Source organism: Mytilus trossulus, chromosome 6 (genome assembly GCF_036588685.1).
Source record: "Mytilus trossulus isolate FHL-02 chromosome 6, PNRI_Mtr1.1.1.hap1, whole genome shotgun sequence".
NCBI classification, from domain to species: Eukaryota; Metazoa; Mollusca; class Bivalvia; order Mytilida; family Mytilidae; genus Mytilus; species Mytilus trossulus.
This window is the reverse complement of record NC_086378.1, coordinates 31,448,541-31,468,583: the sequence shown is the minus strand read 5'-3', so window position 1 is coordinate 31,468,583 and position 20,043 is coordinate 31,448,541. Positions and strand designations below refer to the sequence as shown.

The 20,043-nt window shown below is 31.4% G+C and overlaps 1 protein-coding gene across 1 annotated transcript in view; it reads right to left on the bottom strand.

Moving 5' to 3' along the window:
* Positions 1-1,528: 1,528 nt before the first annotated feature.
* The window catches only part of LOC134721113 (ATP-dependent RNA helicase DDX1-like), a 161,175-nt gene continuing 142,660 nt past the window's right edge, over positions 1,529-20,043 (bottom strand). The window contains exons 22-28 of the mRNA XM_063583867.1: positions 19,525-19,598; positions 15,210-15,282; positions 13,979-14,051; positions 10,656-10,698; positions 7,404-7,502; positions 3,001-3,121; positions 1,529-1,882 (exon numbers count right to left, since the gene is read on the bottom strand). Coding sequence (XP_063439937.1) covers positions 1,758-1,882; positions 3,001-3,121; positions 7,404-7,502; positions 10,656-10,698; positions 13,979-14,051; positions 15,210-15,282; positions 19,525-19,598 — 608 coding nt within the window. The 3' untranslated portion in view covers positions 1,529-1,757. The remainder of the gene's footprint in view (positions 1,883-3,000; positions 3,122-7,403; positions 7,503-10,655; positions 10,699-13,978; positions 14,052-15,209; positions 15,283-19,524; positions 19,599-20,043) is intronic.

The window sequence follows — 20,043 nt, the reverse complement described above, 5'->3', positions numbered from 1 at the left end:
CATGTTTCCATTACAATCATTTTATACCCAAATAAGGTTGACCTACTGCTTGAAATATCTTAAGATACAAACCTATCCACATATAATTAACATTGATCAATTAACCATTAATATGAGGTTACAGTCAGATGATACATTTTAGACAGACATGTGCACTTAGAATCAATTCATCCATTAATATAGTTAGCTGATTTCTTATAGTATTTAAGAATCAAACTTACCCAAGAAAACTTGACACTGCCAAAGGAACCATAAAAATGTGGTAATGGTCAGATGAATCAGGCAATAGACATGTACACCTTATAATTATTTCATACTTTGCATACAGTTGACCAATTGCTTATAGTATCTGAGAATGGAACCAAACTACTGAAGCTTATATTCGACAGAGCACTGTGAAAATGATATCAATGACTGACAATACCTGCAATTCTGTATGTGCCTGATACAGGTCAGGAGCCTGTAATATAGTGCTTGTTGTGTGTTGCTTGGTATTTGATTTGTTTTTTCGTTCCATATTTTATTTCACCTGAATCAGGCCATTATTTTTATGTTTGACTTGCTTAATACATTTGTCATTTCAAGGAATTTGATAGCTGACAATGCAGAATGGGTTTTGCTCAACAGTGACCTATATAATGAAGTTTCTATTTTATTTGGTCTCTGGTGGAGATTTTTCTCATTGTCAATTATATCACATCTTCTTAATTTCATATTGAGGCATATACATCACATATAGTTTACTGCCACTTTTAGTTTCTGAGAAACAGACATAATCACATAACTTTAACCTTTATTATTGATTCTAGAAATGAGGTTAGGTTAAAGACCCATTATACCAAAAGTTGGTAATGAAAAAAGAAGGTTACGACTATAGAATTTACATATAAAAAATCAACAAAAATTGGACCACAGCAATATTGCATAATTCTGAATTAAAAAGTTTAAGAACCTGCAACATAATGGGCTTGATACATCAAAAGGGAAAAAACTTGTCTAATGTCAACAAGTGGCATTTTTTTTTACCCTGAAATATAAAGTTTCATGCGAACATTTTAACCACAGGCATCTAAAAACAACAGTGCATATCTATTTTTGACGACAATGTAAATGATTGTTAAGTAATTCTTACTCCTAAGGGACTTAACAGCAATATTCATATTATTATGATCTTACTTTTTTTTAGTCATAAATCTTTTTAGATATTTTTTATATGTGAACATTTTAGGGCCCTTTATAGCTTTTTGTTCGGTGTGAGCCAAGGCTCTGTATTGAAGGCTGTACATTGACATATAATGGTTTACTTTTTTTTGTTAAGTGTTATTTGGATGGAGAGTTGTCTCATTGGCACTCAAACCACATCTTTCTATATCTATTATATCCATTAAATCAGTGAGTATTGCTGAATAAAAATGTAGTGTAAACATCATATCCAAAGTGAATATGTGATCATTGTCCAATAAAAATGTAGTGTGAACAGATTAAAAAAAAACATCAACAGAATCCTTAACAAGGTACTTATTCCATCTATTTTTTTATACTTTAATCCCAGATATTTATATTCTTAACATAACAATTGCACCAGAAGCATTAATAATGGATTTCATTCATATTTAACTGCACAACAATGAATGTCTGAATAACTCCACAGTCAGGCTAATTAAACTGAAAATGTTAAAGCTTAATATAAACATAATCCCAGGACCTAAGGACTAGTTAACATCACGATTACTGTGGATCTAAAAATATATGTCCAATTATCTAGTCATGAACTTTTTCCTGTATTTAAGATCTATAAATGACGTCTGAGCTCTCTTTTCTAGTTCTGCTAATTCTTTAACAGATGGAGCCAATGTTTCTATGTGACCTTTGTATGACCCACCTGTAAGACAAATTATAATAGATATTGTAATACATGTACATGTCTTTACCAATCATTACTTGTAAATTATGAAGCTGAAAATCAGTAATCAGTAATAGCTCTAATAGGTATTTTTTCCATTTCAATGATCACTAGTCATTTTTTAAGGTCCTTTAAAGGTTGCTGTTGGGTGTGAGCCAAGGCTCTGTCTTTTGAAGACCAAACTTTGACCTATAATGGTTAATATGTACAAATTGTGACTTGGGTGGAGAGTTGTCTCATTTGCACTAATAACTCATCTTCTTGTATCAAATTATAATGTATTCATGCATACCATAAGAATATAATTGTGTAATTGTATTAAAATAACCAAAAATATAAATAGAGTATGGGTCCCAATAGGTAACTGAAAATCTTTTGATTTTTTACTATAAAGGTGAAATTAAACTTACATAAAGAAGTGATACTTAATAGTAAAACCACAAGAATACTGAACTCTGAAGAAAATTCAAAGTGGAAAGTCCCTTATCAATTTGGAAAATCAAATGGTAAAACACATCAAACAAATGGACAGCAACTGCCATATTCCTGATTTGATACAGGCATTTTCAAATGTAGAAAATGGTGGATTAAACCTGGTTTTATAGCTCTAAACCTCTCACTTGTATGACAGTTGCATAAAATTCCAATATATTTACAATGATGGAATCTAGAATGTTTTCCCTTTCCCCACAAGTATTATTAATGTACATTTAAGAAGTCATCAACAACACTACTATTAGCTAACTGATCGTTCATACTACTGATTGTACTTTGATGACCCATTTTCAGGATCAATGTCAAATTACCATACTACTGATTGTACTTTGATGACCCTTTTTCAAGGTCAATGTCAAATTACCATACTACTGATTGTACTTTGGTAAACCATTTTTAAGGGCAAGGTCAAATTACTTTCCTAAAGTGAAACAGATTTAGAATCATATTTAAACACAGGTTGTGTGCTACTCCAGGAGTCAATTTCACCAAAATATACTAAGATTTATTATTAGTATACTGAATTGTTCATGATTTATGATCAATCTGAAGTCCAAGTTTTTTTGATAAACTGACTCCTGACCACTAAATCTTAAACCTACCTCCAACTTTCCTCCTCTGTCCATATGTTACTTTACCATCAAATTCATTAATAGCCACTTTCATATCCGGTTGTACTGAATCAATGGTTATATCAAGGTGCTCCTGTATATCTGATAGTAACTGTAATAGACAGAAAGAGAATTGGAAAATTGGTGCTTATATGTTATATAAGTTATGTTTATACATAATTTGATTTTAATTACTCAGTAGTCATTATTTTAGGATTTTCCCAGGATGTGTATTTTCTTTGCTGTTGAGATGAAAAAGATATATTATCATATGTCAATCAGTTAGATATGAAGTTTATCACATGTTCTTAGCAGGAGGTCTAATTTCATCAGTTCCAATACAAATATACATGTCTTGTAAAAAGTAAAAACACAAAAATACCGAACTCCGAGGAAAATTCAAAAAGGAAAATCAAAAATCAAAAGGCAAAATCAAAAGTCCAAACACATCAAACGAATGGGTAACAACTGTCATATTCCTGACTTGGTACAGGCATTTTCTAATGTAGTGGATTGGATTGGAATCATATTTAAACACAGGTTGTGTGCTACTCCAGGAGTCAATTTCACCAAAATATACTAAGATTTATTATTAGTATACTGAATTGTTCATGATTTATGATCAATCTGAAGTCCAAGTTTTTTTGATAAACTGACTCCTGACCACTTCCTCATTGTCTCATTATAGGCTTCCTCATAGCCTCATAGGCATGATAGCCTCTAGGAATGATAGCCTCATAGGCTTCCTGATAGCCTCATGCATTTATGTAAACTAGTGACCACTTGTGGCATTTGGCTTCCTTTGTCCTTTGTTTCTTGATACATTAATCTGGGTGCAGTTTTAACTCCTCCCACTTAGGAGTATCTCATTAAGAAGTTGTGTATTAAAAACCTGTGTATGCTGCCTTGAGTATTCATTTATCTAAATGCAGATTAAGCAGTTATAGAATAATCTTGGCTAATAGTGCTAATAGTGTTTTAGCTAAAAACTTGCCTCCCACCGACCCCTCCTTTCACCTTCAATATTGCCATGACAGGGGAAGCAATCTCAGCATTATGTTTATTGATTTCATTTATGAAATTTTATCACTGGTTGTTTCAAAAATTTCACTCATCCCCCAAGAATTTCTGAGGATAAACTGTCAAATTTCATACAAATTCATTCCAACACCAGTTCAACATCAACACTACTAGGCTTCCTCATAGCCTCCTTACAGGCTTCCTCATTGTCTCATTATAGGCTTCCTCATAGCCTCATAGGCATGATAGCCTCTAGGAATGATAGCCTCATAGGCTTCCTGATAGCCTCATGCATTTATTTTGAACCATCGTTCCAATTGTAAACAACGACTTTTAGATATTAAAAAACAGGAAATGTATTCGTTACTTGATAACAGTAGCAAGTGCCGTATCTATAAATACATTATAAACAGTTTTGATTTGCAGTTTTATTTGACAAAATATATTCCTATTGTGTACCGAAGAGCTCTTTCAAAAATAAGACTTTCTTCTCATTCTTTAGCAGTGGAAACTGGACGCTACCAAAACATTGAGCAGTCACGTCGTATATGTACAATTTGCCGTCAGTGTATTGAAGACGAATTCCATTTCATCTTAGTGTGTCCGAAATATAAGGAACTTAGAGTAAAATTTATAAAGAAATACTACTGGTCTAGACCAAGTGTGTTTAAATTTATTGAACTTTTAAGTTTAAAGAATATCAAACAGTTAACCAATTTAGGAAAATACATTTTTAATGCATTTAAAATCAGAGACAATATTACATGAACATTCTCTGTCTGCTTACTTGTTTACTATGAAAAATTGTATTTACACCGATGAACTGTAAAGTTCAAGGTAATAAAGAATTTGAATTTGAATTTGAATTGGATTGGTGTGATGTCAAGCCAGGGGTCTATACTTTGCTACTTTTCAGTATGCACATAGCTAGGCTCTTGGTTTAGGCATGGAGCAAAAAATTTAATTTTTTAGCTGAGTAGTTTCCCCAAGGGCCAAATTATAATTGTGATGTATATATATAAAATAAAAGTTGTAATTAAATTATGATTTATGTTTAATTCAAACATGGATACCAATGGCATTGCTACACAGTATTTCCCAGGAGTTTATTTACAAGATAGGTGATAGCAGGACAAATTAGGTTGATAATAATGTGAGCACTAAATCCTTAATTTTACATATCATGAGTTCAAATGGCGTGTTCTGAAAGAAATCAGGGGTAATTAAATTATTTAAATTACTATGAAATTAATATGAACTCATTATGTGTGACTTTGAGGATTTTGTTCACTGACACATTTATTAGCAAAATTAAAATATAGGGCCGAAAGTTAGATCAGGATGGTTTAATTGTCAGGTCAAAGAATTTGCAAGAAGATATGAGGTTGGATGTTTGCTCAGGTGTTAACACACATTTCCCTATTACATAACAGATTACCACAGAAAAGATACAGTATAAACAAAAGACAATTAAAATTAGATTAGAACAGCATCACATCAAACAGAAATAAATCTACCCTTAAAAATATTTACAAAGAATCAGAACACAATGCAAACATGGAACAAATGACAATTAAACATATTCAGGATCATTTCTGAGAATTTTGTATAAACAGTCTAATCAATTCACTGTCTCAGAATTTAATGCATTCAGTTAATATGTCTAAACGGGTACACCAAAATGTTGTGATTGGTTTAAAACATTCTATACAATGGAAAATGAGCCAATGATGTAAAGTTATTTTCATTTTGGTGTACAAACAATGAGATTACTAATAGTCAATAGATTCTGAAAAGGGGAATTATCTTTCCACAATAAATATGAAATCCATTACATTTTGAGAAGGTCACAACACATAAAATACATTTTTTGGCGAGTTTCAATCAAAACTAACAGTAAAAGGCAACTCTTGAATACTTCACATATTATCATGATTATCAACTAGAGGCTCTAAAGAGCCTGTGTCACTGACCTTGGTCTATGTGAATCTTTAACAAAGGAAGCAGATGGATTCATGACAAAATTGTGTTTTGGTGATGGTGATGTGTTTGTACATCTTACTTTACTAAATAGTCTTGCTGCTTACAATTATCTCTATCTATAATGAACTTGGCCCAGTAGTTTCAGTGGAAAATGTGAATAAAAATTTACAAATTTGAAAATTGTTAAAAATTGACTATAAAGGACAATAACTCCTTAGGGGGTCAATTGACCATTTCGGTCATTTTGACTTATTTGTAAATCTTACTTTTCTGTAAATTATTGCTGTTTACAGTTTATCTCTATCTATAATAAAATTCAAGATAATAACCAAAATAAGAAAAATTTCCTTAAAATTACCGATTCAGGGACAGCAACCCAACAACAGGTTGTGTGATTCATCTGAAAATTTCAGGGCAGATAGATGTTGACCTGATAAACAATTTTACCCCATGTCAGATTTGCTCTAAATGCCTGGTTTTTGAGTTATAAGCCAAAAACTGCATTTTACCCCTATGTTCTATTTTTAGCTGTTGTGGCCATCTTGATTTGATGGCCAGGTCACAGGACACATTTTTTAAACTAGATACCCCAAAGATGATTGTGGTCAAGTTTGGATTAATTTGGCCCAATAGTTTCAGAGGAGAAGATTTTTGTAAATGATAACCAAGATTTACGAAAAATGGTTAAAAATTGACAATAAAGGGCAATAACTCCTTAAGGGGGTCAACTGACCATTTTGGTCACATTGACTTATTTGTAAATCTTACTTTTCTGTAAATTATTGCTATTTACAGTTTATCTCTATCTATAATATTATTCAAGATAATAACCAAAAACAGCAAAATTTCCTTAAAATTACCAATTCAGGGACAGCAACCCAACAACGGAATGTCCAATTCATCTGAAAATTTCAGGGCAGATAAATCTTGACCTGCTAAACAGTTTTACCCCATGTCAGATTTGCTCTAAATACTTTGGTTTTTGAGTTATAAGTCAAAAAATGCATTTTACCCCTATGTTTTATTTTTAGCCATGGCGGCCATCTTGGTTGGTTGGCCAGGTCACGGGACACATTTTTTAAACTAGATACCCCAATGATGATTGTGGTTAAGGTTGGTTTAATTTGGCCCAGTAGTTTCAGAGGAGAAGATTTTTGTCAAAGTTAACAACGACGACGGACGCAAAGTGATGGGAAAAGCTCACTTGGCCCTTTGGGCCAGGTGAGCTAAAAATGTAAAAAATATCCTTAAGTTAAAAGCAAATACATTTTACCATGATGATTATAAATTACATTTTCATCTTCTTTGGGGAGGTAATTTTAAAGGTAGATCACTAATGCAATATTTCAACTGAATAAAACCTCTTTTCCTGCCAAGTGCTAATAAATTACCTTTGGTTCGTCATACCAGATACAACATCCTCCATAATCAGTCAGATTTGTGTTATAACATCCTTTCCCTCTGGTGTTACAATTAGAATGATACCATACCTATAAAACATTGTAAGATATACAGTAAAATTGCAGCCCAGCCTAAAAGTCAGCACTAATCTATTCTCATTGATATGCATGGTCATCATTTAAATTAAATGTTTACAAAACTGAATTTTTGAAATGCTAATGCTAATGCTTTTCTACCTCAGGAATAGATAACCTTAGCTGTATTTGGCAAAACTTTTAGGAATTTTTGGTCCTCAATCCTTTAAACTTTGTTTTTCATTTGGCCTTTTTATTAACTAATTTAGATTTGAGGTTACTGATGAGCCTTTTGTAGAAGAAATGCACATCTTGTACAAATATGGTATATTTGATGAGTTTATATTCAGAATTTATTTAGATGATTTATAAAAGCCAAAAAGAAAAAAATATCTATGTGGTATTGGTTTTGCTCATTGTTAAAGGAAGTACAGTGACTTATAGTTGAAAATATTTGCTTCAAATGGCCTCTTGTGAAAGTTTGTATATTAACTTGCATATAAAGCTTCAGGGATTATTTTCCTTATAAAAATTATATTCAGAGATAAATACAAAAGATTCTGTAGAAGTTAACATTTGGTATTCACAAATTAAGATACATTACATTGTACGTATTATTAGTACAAATGTTTAAAAACAAGAAAACAGTGTTTTTTAAGAAGTTTACAAACACAAAGTGATGATGATGGAAGTGTTTAACGACCTTGACTGGCTATACAGCCCTCACACAGAGTGGAACTTATTTCAGGCCTTTTATAGTGCACCTTTTTGATAAATTTCAAAGGAAAACTATTTTTCAAGAGATATTTCTTAATACAAGATGGAAATTAAAATACAAATAATACATTCTTTTATGTTCCAATAAAATAAAATATTGTCCTTGGCGCAAATGCTATTAATTTTCTTAGTTAACAATGTCATATGGAATAAGGAAATTAATTGTGAAGTACATTTTGAGATATAATAAGCTTCTTATATGACAGATAATTGTAACAAATTCTTAGTTCTAGTGCTAAAGGAGGATGAAGAATATCTAATTAGAGTACAAGTTGTTGTGGGTGAGTTATGGCGACAATGAACTTACACAATATTGTGCAAACAAGGAAATTAAATAATTAAAAGAGAATAAATTTAATTTAATTATATGATCCGCTTAGTTGTTATGTTGACAGATGAAGCCTGCTTTCAGAAGGAATTAGTTCAAGCAATACAAATAGTACACATTACAGAGATTATCGAAATTACCTTGGAACTAAAGAAAGCTTCCTCCTCTAATTCAGAATATTTGTTCTCAAAATAAAGCTCAAATCAAATGGAAATAAGGAAATAGAAAGATTTTGAAAACCAACTTCTTAAGCTATATTGTAAGAGAAAATTGAATAATTGATTCCAGAGGGGGATTTAGGGGGGGGGGCTGGGTGGCCAGCCCCCCCCCTTTTGGGGAAAAAAATTGGTTGCTTATATAGGGAATCACTGAAGCGTAACTGGAGCGGGCCCCCTCTTAGGTCAGTCAGTGGACCACCACTTATGAAAATTCCTGGATCCGCCACTGGATTCCATATTTATAAGCAAGTAAAAACTGCAAGCAATCAAATTGGAAAAACCTGGTTGTTGACAGGATGTCATCATCGTTAGTTAGGACCAATTATTTAAAAAAAAAATATTTCTATTGATTCATTTATTTTTGTCCAGGGTACCAATTTTACCCTGGACGAATCAAAACTGTAAATATTGATTTTTTTTAAATTTTGTGTTCATTTCCGTATAGATTTATACATGCCGTAAATATATTTCCATAATATTGAAAATTTAAAAGTTATTTAAAAAGTTTTACACTTAAAACTCCCTAAATTTTGTTTCCAATGAAAGTTGATGAATTCAGAGTAATGCTTTTTTTCTTTCTCTTCTAAAAATGAACATGTTTGCAACTGAGACCAATATTAAAGTCCATGTTGGCAGTACTAATTATTTATGTGTATCTAAAAAATACTTTATGCTGGTAGAAACAGTTATACTTAGTCTTGGTTTTTAACCACCTTAAGCAGTGATTTTGACTGCACAGTATGGGTTTTCCCCATTGTTGAAGGCTGTGTGTTTGCCTATTGTTGCTTAAATTTGCTTCATTTGAACATTGGAGGAAAGTTGTCCTCATTGGTAATCTCCTCATTTTTATATTGTACATTTGTATAATACTATCCTCAATTAGCATTCCAGTTTTGTTATCTTAGGTAAGGCCAACTAAAATTGATTAGTAGATTTTCATCCAGGTTTTAAAAAAAACTGGGGCGGGTGGGAGTATTTTATTTTTAAAATTTTAGTTCATACGAAACCCTCTTGTGTCCAGTTCTTCATACCGCAGGGCGTATAGGCAAGTGTAAATAAGCTTATATCATGTACATAATTTTTCAAACTCTTGAATAAATATCTCTGATTGGTAACCACTGTTATAAATGTAATTACAAAATTATAAATGGTTATTGGTTACGGACAAGAACAAAATCCGGAATCGTAAATTTAAAAAAAATAAAAAAATGGGGTGGGATGATTTCTGAGGGGCGGGCGGTTATGAAAATCTATCAATTAATTTCAATTGGCCTAAAAGAATAGTATATAACTTTTTCTATTTTATAGGAATAGTTGGATATTTTCTTATGAAGTTAATATATCACAGAATGTGTTCCATGTAAAGTAAAAAAGTGCTATGACTGACTTTAGATTAAAGACCTTAGTATTGGAATTTAAAAATATATCTTCGTCTCATGGGTTTTATTTCTATTAAGAATGCATTGTGACATCACAGTTTCCATTGGAAAAGCATGTATAAAACAAATTCATTTGACGTATGAAAACATACGATCTGACCATACTTATCTTTTGAGTCAACGGAATCAAGATTTCTGCAGACAATTTATACAAAGAATGTTTCCCAAAAGAAATTATTTTTAGTTTTTCATAATACAGATTATAATTCATCTGTGCTATTCTACTTAGTATAGAGAACACTAAAACTATTGAAAGAAAGTCAATGAAAAAGTAATTTGAAAAAAACAGTATGCATGCAAGACAAATACCCTTTGCTGGTTAGCAAATGAAAATCTGCTATTGTTATAACTATCCCTTTTAAAAATACATTATACTATTAAGAATGTAGAAATTGTTTAAACAAACCTTTTCTTTGACAGTTCCTACAAGAGATATTGCCAATCCCATTCTGAAAAGAAGAAAAACACAAACATTTGCAATATTTCAATATTTAACTAAAAGATTGAGCTGTTTTCATGTTATTTAAATAGACAACTTTCAAGTTTGTTGCCTTTCTGTCAAAATCTTTGGTTTTTGTGAATATCATTCGTGCATTTAGGGGCATAGTCTCTTTCTTCCAATGTTGAGCAAGTGTTTAAAAAAATATGATGCTATTTTGCACAAATTATCATCCACAGATCAAATTCTTTTAACTGATTATCATCACTGCTATCATTCGGGAATTGTGATTAGGTACCTAAATAATATACACTATTTCTAGTTAACCCTGCATTATGAAAATCACAAAGAAACTTGATAAACTTTAATAGTGCAGGGAATAATCTGTAAATTGACATCATACAGACATGCATAATATTTCGTTGAAAGACATAAATTGAAAGTGGTCTATTTCATTGTCTTATTCACTTTTTCCAGTCTAAAGTAAAGGCAACACAGATTCTTACATAAGTACCATTGGTGGATCCAAAAGGGGGGGGGAGGGGTTCCAGGGGTTGGTACCCCCTCTTTTTTTTGTCCAATCAATGCATTTGAATGGGGACAATAGTTGGAACCCCCCTTTGTCCTGGGTTGGGAACCCCTTTTTTAAATGGTTGGATCTGCCCCTGAGTACAAGGTACATATAGGTAGTTTGAAACAATTTAACCCACTTGTTGTTAAAATCAAAAAGTCTTTCTCCTTTGAAAGTACCAATTGCTGAAATGTATGACATTATTGCTGTTTAAATTCACTCTACAAACTGTCCAACAGACAGCCAATCAATGGAATTAGACGGTAGGGATGATTGCTATTAAACTCTGCTTACTTCATCTTCATATTAACAACCATTATACAATGAGCTTAAATGCTTTAACAGTTGATAGATTTGTAAATGTGAATCCAAACTATAATTTGGTACAACATTTAACGGTAATGGTAATGGGACAGGACAAAAGCATTTTGCACAGTAAAACATCCTGAACATAAATGAGGAATGTGTCCATTGGACACAGATAATGTCCCTGTTTGCATATATTGTTATGAAAGTAGATCAGTTTCATAACATTTGGTTGAGACAAAATTAAGTTAGAAAAAGAAAACAAAAAAATTCAGCAATTTTTCCATTTGTAAATGGGCATAACTCTAGAACTGTAATAGTGACACCAAATTTCAAACTTGATCTGTGTTTTATGGAAGTAAGCATTGTGCAAGTTTTATAACATTTGGTTGAAGCAAACTAAAGTTAAGAGATCAGAATCGAACTTTGGAACATACAGATGAACAGACAGACTAGCCTAAAAAATAATGCCCCTCTGCTACGTCAGGGGCATACAAATTGTTGCATGTTGAATTTCAAGGCATCATCTTGAAAGAGGAAAAATTATTATAATTTTGTTTCGGTACTATTAAAAGTTAAGTTAAAATAAAATGAAGTATTTGACCCATAATAGCACTGGAATATGTAGTTTTACAAAAATGTAACCTTTGTTAGACTATATATATAGAATTAATAATATTTTTTCCTGTAAAAAATTCTGATATGGTTAGTTATGGAGTGAAAGTTTTGTCCATTGACAAGTCAATATCCTATATAATGTCTTACATCCTGGTTTGGTTGGTATATTGATAAAAGCCAGACTTTTATGAAGTTTGTAAAATGACTATGATTTAATGAAGATATCTATCGTCCGATAACTTAATACAGGATGTCTGCAGACCATCTTATATAGCTTTTGTCAATACTTCAGAGTCTTTATGAAATAGTACCGATTAACAAGCATTTACTTCCCAGGAAGCCAGAATGATTTAAACCGTCTGTATTCTAGTTAACCTTATTTACATTGTTTTCATTCATGCCAAATGTACCGATTCTTAGTTGTTCCTAATACCTACCTATTGAAAAAAGATCTACTGATTTTGAAAGTGTAGTCTCCATTACCCTAATATTTTAGTTTTTTTGACAACACAATTATTGGTTTGAATCAGTGAATGTCCGATATTTAAACAAAAAGAGCACACACGCTGAAATGTCTTGCCTGCTTTACTGATCATTGAATTTATGTTGATAGTCCTAAATATAAGGCTTTCCTACAAGCATCACATAAACTTAACATGATCCAAGAAAATGAGGCTAATCTCAGATAAACCAAACCGAATTGCATGTACATTGTACAATCATTCTTTGGACAAAATTTTGTTGAACAATTGCTAATAGTTTCTAGGAAACAAACTCAACCATGAAAACTTAACATTGACTGATGAACAATGAAAAAGAAGGTCAAGGTCAGATGATACTTGTCAGACAGACATTCACACCTTACACTTGTTTCATACACCAAATATAGTTGACCTATTGTTTATAGTTCCAAGATTAACTGACCAAAACACAAAATCATTTAAACACTGAGCAATGAACCTTGAAAATAAGTTCAAGGTTAAATAAAACTTGCCGTTCATCCTCAAATATTTCCATACAAAATATAATTGACCTTTGCACATAGTATTAGAAAAATGTCCACAGCACAAATTCTTAACATTAAGCACTGAACCATGAAAATGAGGTGAAGGTCAGATGACACCTGCCAATACAGTTCACATTTTGTCCCAGGTTAAAGTTGTCTTTTTGATATTGTATTCATATTGTCTCATAGATTAAATTTATTCTTCAGTGTATTTTTTACTTGTTTTAGTAATATTTCTTTTTTATCAAGTACAAAACTTATATTGATATTTTATATATGTGTCTTTATATATTGTAACGTACATGCAGGTTAGGGTTAAAGTTAGCACCTGTTATAACCATTAAACCCGCTGCATTTGTTTGCACCTATCCTAAATCAGGAACCTGTTGTTCAGTAGTTGTCTTTTGATGATGTGGTTCATAAGTGTTTCTTGTTTCAATTTTTTTCTATAGACTGGACTGTTGATTTTCATGTTAGAATAGTTTTACACTAGTAATTTTTGGGCCCTTTATAGACTACTGTTCGGTGTGAGCCAAGGCTCATTGTCGCAGGCCATACTTTATTAATTCAATGTATGCTCTATTCCTCAAATAATCTTATTTTCATCTATAATGGTTTACTTTTTACAAACTGTGACTTGGACGGAGAGTTGTCTCATTGGCACACCACATCTTTTATTTTTTCTATTAAGCTGCTAATTGGAACCACAAACCTTATTTAGTTGACAAAAGGGATGCAGGCATCAATAGGCCATTGGATCTCAGCATTGACTAAAATAGAATTAATTACCTTTCTGCCCTACCTACACGACCAATTCTATGGATGTAATTCTGTTTTTCATCCGGCAGTGTCACATTAATTACTGAAAATATACATAACCAACTATCAACAAAGTCACAGTATTTGTTTTATACTATTCATTATTACTAATTTATCTATTTTATTTTTGCATGTCATTTAGTTAACACAGTCACCTTAATGGCTGACTATGGGGTATGGGCTTTGCTCATTGTTGAAGGCCGTATGGTGACCTATAGTTGTTAATGTCTGTGTCATTTTGGTCCTTTGTGGATAGTTGTTTCATTGGCAATCATACCACATCTTCTTGTTTTATATTGATCTGATTGAAAAGAAAGGTTTTTAAGTTTAGCTTTTCAGCAATTTCTTAATCAAAAAATGTTTTGGAAAATATGGTAGAAACAAAATTGCTTATGGTAAATTATTGTATGGTACAGAGACCTACAGTTGTAGTTGTGTCTCTCTTCAATAGTTTGCAATCATACCACCTCTCCTTACGATTAAAAAGCAAGATGTGTCACTTCAATATCAATATATATATTTCAATACCTTAAAATAGTTGAAATTGTTCTAGATATAAAGTTTAGATATTAAGTGCCCAGTGTCAAGAAATTGCTTAAAACTTAAGTAGTTTTGGGTGTAATTAATTTCATACAATTCAACTTTTTTTCTTTCTTACAAATTAAATATGATATTATACAACGTGAAGTGAAAACTTATAAGTAAAACCTATATGTCTCAATCCACTTGATATAATGATAAACATAGACATCCATCATTCAAGTAGTTTGTTTATGGATCAAACATAATTTGACTACAGCCTTGAACATAAAGTTTCTTTATGGCATTGTACATAAATCAGGCCATTAGTTTTTCTCGTTTGAATTGTTTTACATTTGTCAAATAGATGACTTTTATAGCTTTCTATGCAGTAAGGGCTTTGGTCATTGTTGAAGGTCTCTGGTGGAGAATTGTCTCATTTGGCAATAATACCATGTTATCTAACTTTTATATATGTACCATGGTTTGAGCCCAACAAGCATTGAAAAAAAAGTTTGTTTTTTGATAAATTATTTTATACATGAAGTTGTAATAGTTGTCAAGGAAAAAAGACAAGTATTCATATCCATGGCAACATGTCTTAATATTTGAAATTTACTCTACAGTTAAGCAGCATGATAATTGGTTGAGAATATTTCTTGGATAACAATGGAGTACTCACCATAAGGAAGCTTTGATATATCCAGTCCACGGGCTGCTACATCTGTACAGATCAAAAAACGAACTTTCTTTTGCTGAAAGTAGAATGAAATATGGTATAGTAACTAAATGTGGTATAAATGCCAATGAGACAACTCTCTATTCAAGTCACAATGTATAAAGAGTAACCAGTTGTAGGTCTAAATTAATAATGGCTTTGATTAAGAATTTATAAAAAAAAAAAAAAGAGCTTAAAGTGAATTCAAAAACGAGATATTCCATTATTTTTGTTGGTACTAATTCTCGTGGATACCTGGATAATTGAATTGGTAATTTTAATAGCATTTTGTATACAAGACTATTGGAAACTAGCACTTTGTTGAAGATTTTCTATATCCACAAAGTCAATACCATTAATAAGAATGAATCTACAATGTTCAAAATTCAACTTTTAACCAATCAAAAATTGTTACTTGTTGCAGTCAAGACACTTAATTCTGTGGATTTAGATTTATGTTCTCAAATGAGTCAAATCTTAATTGACAAGGATTATCAGTTTTCCTACCAAAGCTAGTGTGCCTCTGGGCACTGTGCACTGTGCACTGTAGCTTACTTCACAAATAAACATGAATGCCCCACTCGCATTATCATTTTCTATGTTTACTAGACCGTGAAATTCTCTAATTTGGCATTAAAATTAGAATGATCTTATCAAAGGGAACATGTATACTAAGTTTCAAGTTGATTGGACTTCAACTTCATCAAAAACTACCTTGACCAAAAACTTTAACCTGAAGTGTAACAGACGGACAAATGAATGGACGCACAGACCAGAAAACATAATGCCCCTCTACTATTGTAGGTGGGGCATAAAAAACCCACTGACCATCATGTAAAAGCTCAAAAGTGCTGAAAGTGGTGTTTAACACCAATCAATCAATCAATCAAAAGATTATTTCAAATTTTGCTTTTCCAAAGGATGCCTTATTATATATATAACGAGAAGTTTTGCAGAAATACAAGTATTTCATGATTTACACAACATACAAGGTTTCTATATGAGTGAATCTTTAAAAGCAACCCTCAGAGAGTCAGTTTTCCCATAGGTCTTCTTTGAATACTGTAAACCAACTTATTTTCACGGATACTTTATTTCGCGTTTTACCCTTTCTTGACCACTTCGCGGATATTTAATTTCACGATTTTCTGATTTACTTGATGAAGTATAATAAGGAAAGATCCAAGATTTACACATTTGTGACGATTTATATTTTTTTACTTGCGAAAGTCTTGAAAATAAATCGCTTGCGAAAATAAGTTTGTTTACAGTAATATCAGAACTGATGAAGGTGTCAGAATTATACTATAGACTAAGTTGAACTATTTTCATTGTATTAACATAGTATCTGCTCCACATGAAAACACCTAAATTTAGAATAAAATATGAAACGACTGCAATAGAATAAAAAGATTAAACAAGTCTTACATTAAGAGAAATAACCTGACTTCAATTCTCTCTAAACAATGAATGTAAATAGACTAATAATAATTAAAACATTACAAGTTAGTAATACACCTTACTGGAATAATCTTGTTACTTTTAAATGCATTTCCCCCAACGGGTGGTATAATCTGCTGTATGACAATCAATAACAATCTTTGTGAAAAGCAACTTTTGAATCGGTAACACCTTCGTCTAGTGTAATATTACAGTAACCTGGTTTGACATTTTTGATAATTCCCTTAATAATCAACCCACAACATTTATTGGCCATAAATCATTCAAGATTTAACGAAATAAAACGTTAATTCCAACTCTGATAATCACTAGACATGAAAAAACCATTTCCACGTCTTTTTTAGGTCTTGATAAAATATTTAGCCGCCAGAAAAAAGAGATATCAAAGCTTTAAAGATATTTCTAAACATTCAAAATGAAAAATGTGGTCTTTTATCTGGAAGAGTTAATAATGTATTTACAACCGATTAATTTGGACACCTGTTTTTTTGGAAGATTCAACCAAATAAAACCAATAAAAAAATATAAAAATTTCCATAATTCACTTGATATTAGTCTGTTTAGAATCATCCAAATATCAGCAAGAAAAAAATCTAAGTACATTAAATGCCAATGATGACAAGCCGTTGTGAGTATCATTATAGGTTAACAAATACAAACTTTTAATTATCATCTCCAAAAATTTTTTTTTAACATTACCATGACTGGTTTACTTTAATTCAACCTTTCAAATTGTTTCAGAAATCATGTTGGACTTAATTGAAAATTGACTTTTTTCAAATTTTCTTAATAGAAAGAAACACTGGCCAAAGCCGTTAATTCTATCCTACAATCAACAATTTTACTAAGCAAATAAAATTATGTGACATTTGTATACTATGCAAATATCCACTGCTTAGTTATTCTGATTTTATTTTGAGTGACCAGTAATATTCAAATTCTAGTTTACCTCACATATAGAAATCATCTGATTATCATGCAAGTAAATGTGACTGTCAAAGCTTTGATAACAAGGATCTGAACATGCTCTGTTTTACTTTCTTTATTAAGGAATTTTTGAGATCTGGCTTTTTCAAATTAATACAGACCTTCATAAATTTAAAGTCTGCATTTCATTGGCTGATGATATAATTTCAGAAGAGATAGTAAAATGGATAGTTCTCAGATACTTGTAAGCAAAGCAAAGCTTAGACGCAGTATCTTTATTTTAATCAGATTGACTTAGAAATAAGATGTGGTATGATTGGTTAAAGTAAAATGCCCTGGTTTAGATTTATAGGTAGACTGAATTATCTGTCTCTTGTGTGTTAAAATTTTCATGTCAATTTTTTATTCTTTTTTTTGTCTACATACAAACATAAAGTTCAAAAAGATATGAAATGAGAAATATGTTCACAAGAGACAGATTATAAGGTCAGCTTTATAGATTATACCATAGACATGGTTTAAAACAGTCTTGTAAAGACAAAAACATAAATTAGGAAATGATCTTATCTGGTGCTACACAAATTTAGGGGAACTTCCTGGTTTTTTTTAACATTTTCTATCATAATAAAAAATACTTCATTGCATATATACTGAAGTTTATATTTAATCATTTATAAAATCCTACTTCATTTAAAATGTCCCTCTACTTTTGCTCCACTTGAGGTCTAATTTTCACTCAGACAAAGCTAATCAATGATAAAACATGCAATAAAACAGTCTGCAATGTGGGTCTCTTTGGGGTCCAAGTGTGACGCGGGATTGCAGATTTTTTTGTAGGCATGACAGATGAAAGTCAAATATTGTGCCATGAAAACGGGAAATGAAGTCTAGCGGGAGAAGGGAATCGCAAAAAAATAAGAATTGCTTACATACATTGTGAAAGCGGGATACAGGAATCTGTCAAAGCAGTAAGCGGGATCCTGGATCAGAACCCCCAATGAGACCCCCTGCAATATTCATTCATTATTTCTCCTTATTGAGATTTACCCATTTATGTGTTCAGTTTTTCATCAGATTTCATTTATGTTTATTTACAATTAAAGCTAGACAAAACCATGTGCTAAGTTTAATATAAATTTATCGTCAGTACTAAGTCTGTATTTAATTGAACTATTTGACCATTCTGCCCTGAAGCCTATGTCTTAATTCCTTGGAAGATTTACAGCTTCATTTAAATACTTTATATTGTCATAGTCTTCTTCATCAGACAGTTAATTATAACGGAACGACAAAAATCACTCATGACTCTCCTATGTCTGTCATAGGCTTCCACAAATAATATATCATCAATTCATTTTTATTCCCAAAATTAAGATTTAGACAAAAGTGTTTCTAATTTCCTTGTCAACACAGTAGTTCTGTACCAATATAGCCAAAAATGTGAGTTAAAACATGGCAACCTTAATGTTTATATGTCAGATAACAAAAAATAGTTCTAATTTATAATAACTGAACAAACAAAAGCATTGGTGAGGAAAAAAAACAACAACTAGGTTGGAATATGTATACATATATTAACAATATGAATGTATATGAGGTTAGTTATTTTGTCATTAAAAAAATAATGCCTATTGATGTAAAAGTTTGGCATTATACAGAAAATATCACAATACTTTCAATTTTTAAAGATAAAAAAATATTATTAAGGAAACCACACTTTTAAAATTTAATAATATTTTCAGATTTAGAAACTTTTCTGTTTTTTCTTTTTTCCTAGTGAATTTTTTTTGGGGGGAGGGGAGGGGAGGAGATTTTTCTTACAAAATGACTATTCACCAACAGTGAAAGCATTTAATGCACTTAATGGTCCTAAAATTGACTGGTAACACACCTTAAATTTCTCTAAATTTGCTTTTCTTTCTTGTGGTTTTCTGTCACCATGGAGACATACACAGCTATATTTCCCTGAAAAAAATAATGTTCTAGGCAAAATTCAACAAAATTTCTACTAAAGAAAACTTAGACATCCTGCCTAACACATCAGCCAGTGACATTAATTGACTGCTTGCATTAGACAATTTTGATCACATGTCTTGATAATCTCTTTACTCTCATCATATAGAACATGTTAATGTCAAGAACTTCTTCCCAAGTTGTCTCTGTTTATCTTTCATTTTTTTGTTGTTTTAGAAAATTAGCAGTTGCTGTCAGACTTTTGACAGTCCTTATGTTAAATGCATTGACAACATGTTAAGACTTTGGCAATTAAGAAATTAAAGTGTAGACAGTGTCTTTTGTGGAAGACCAATGTTTACTTCAAAATGTCTTTTCATACTGTTGTTGAAATGCTGTATAACTGATACCTAGCTTTTTGTTTTCAAATGAACAAAACTTCTATGCCAATAGCATT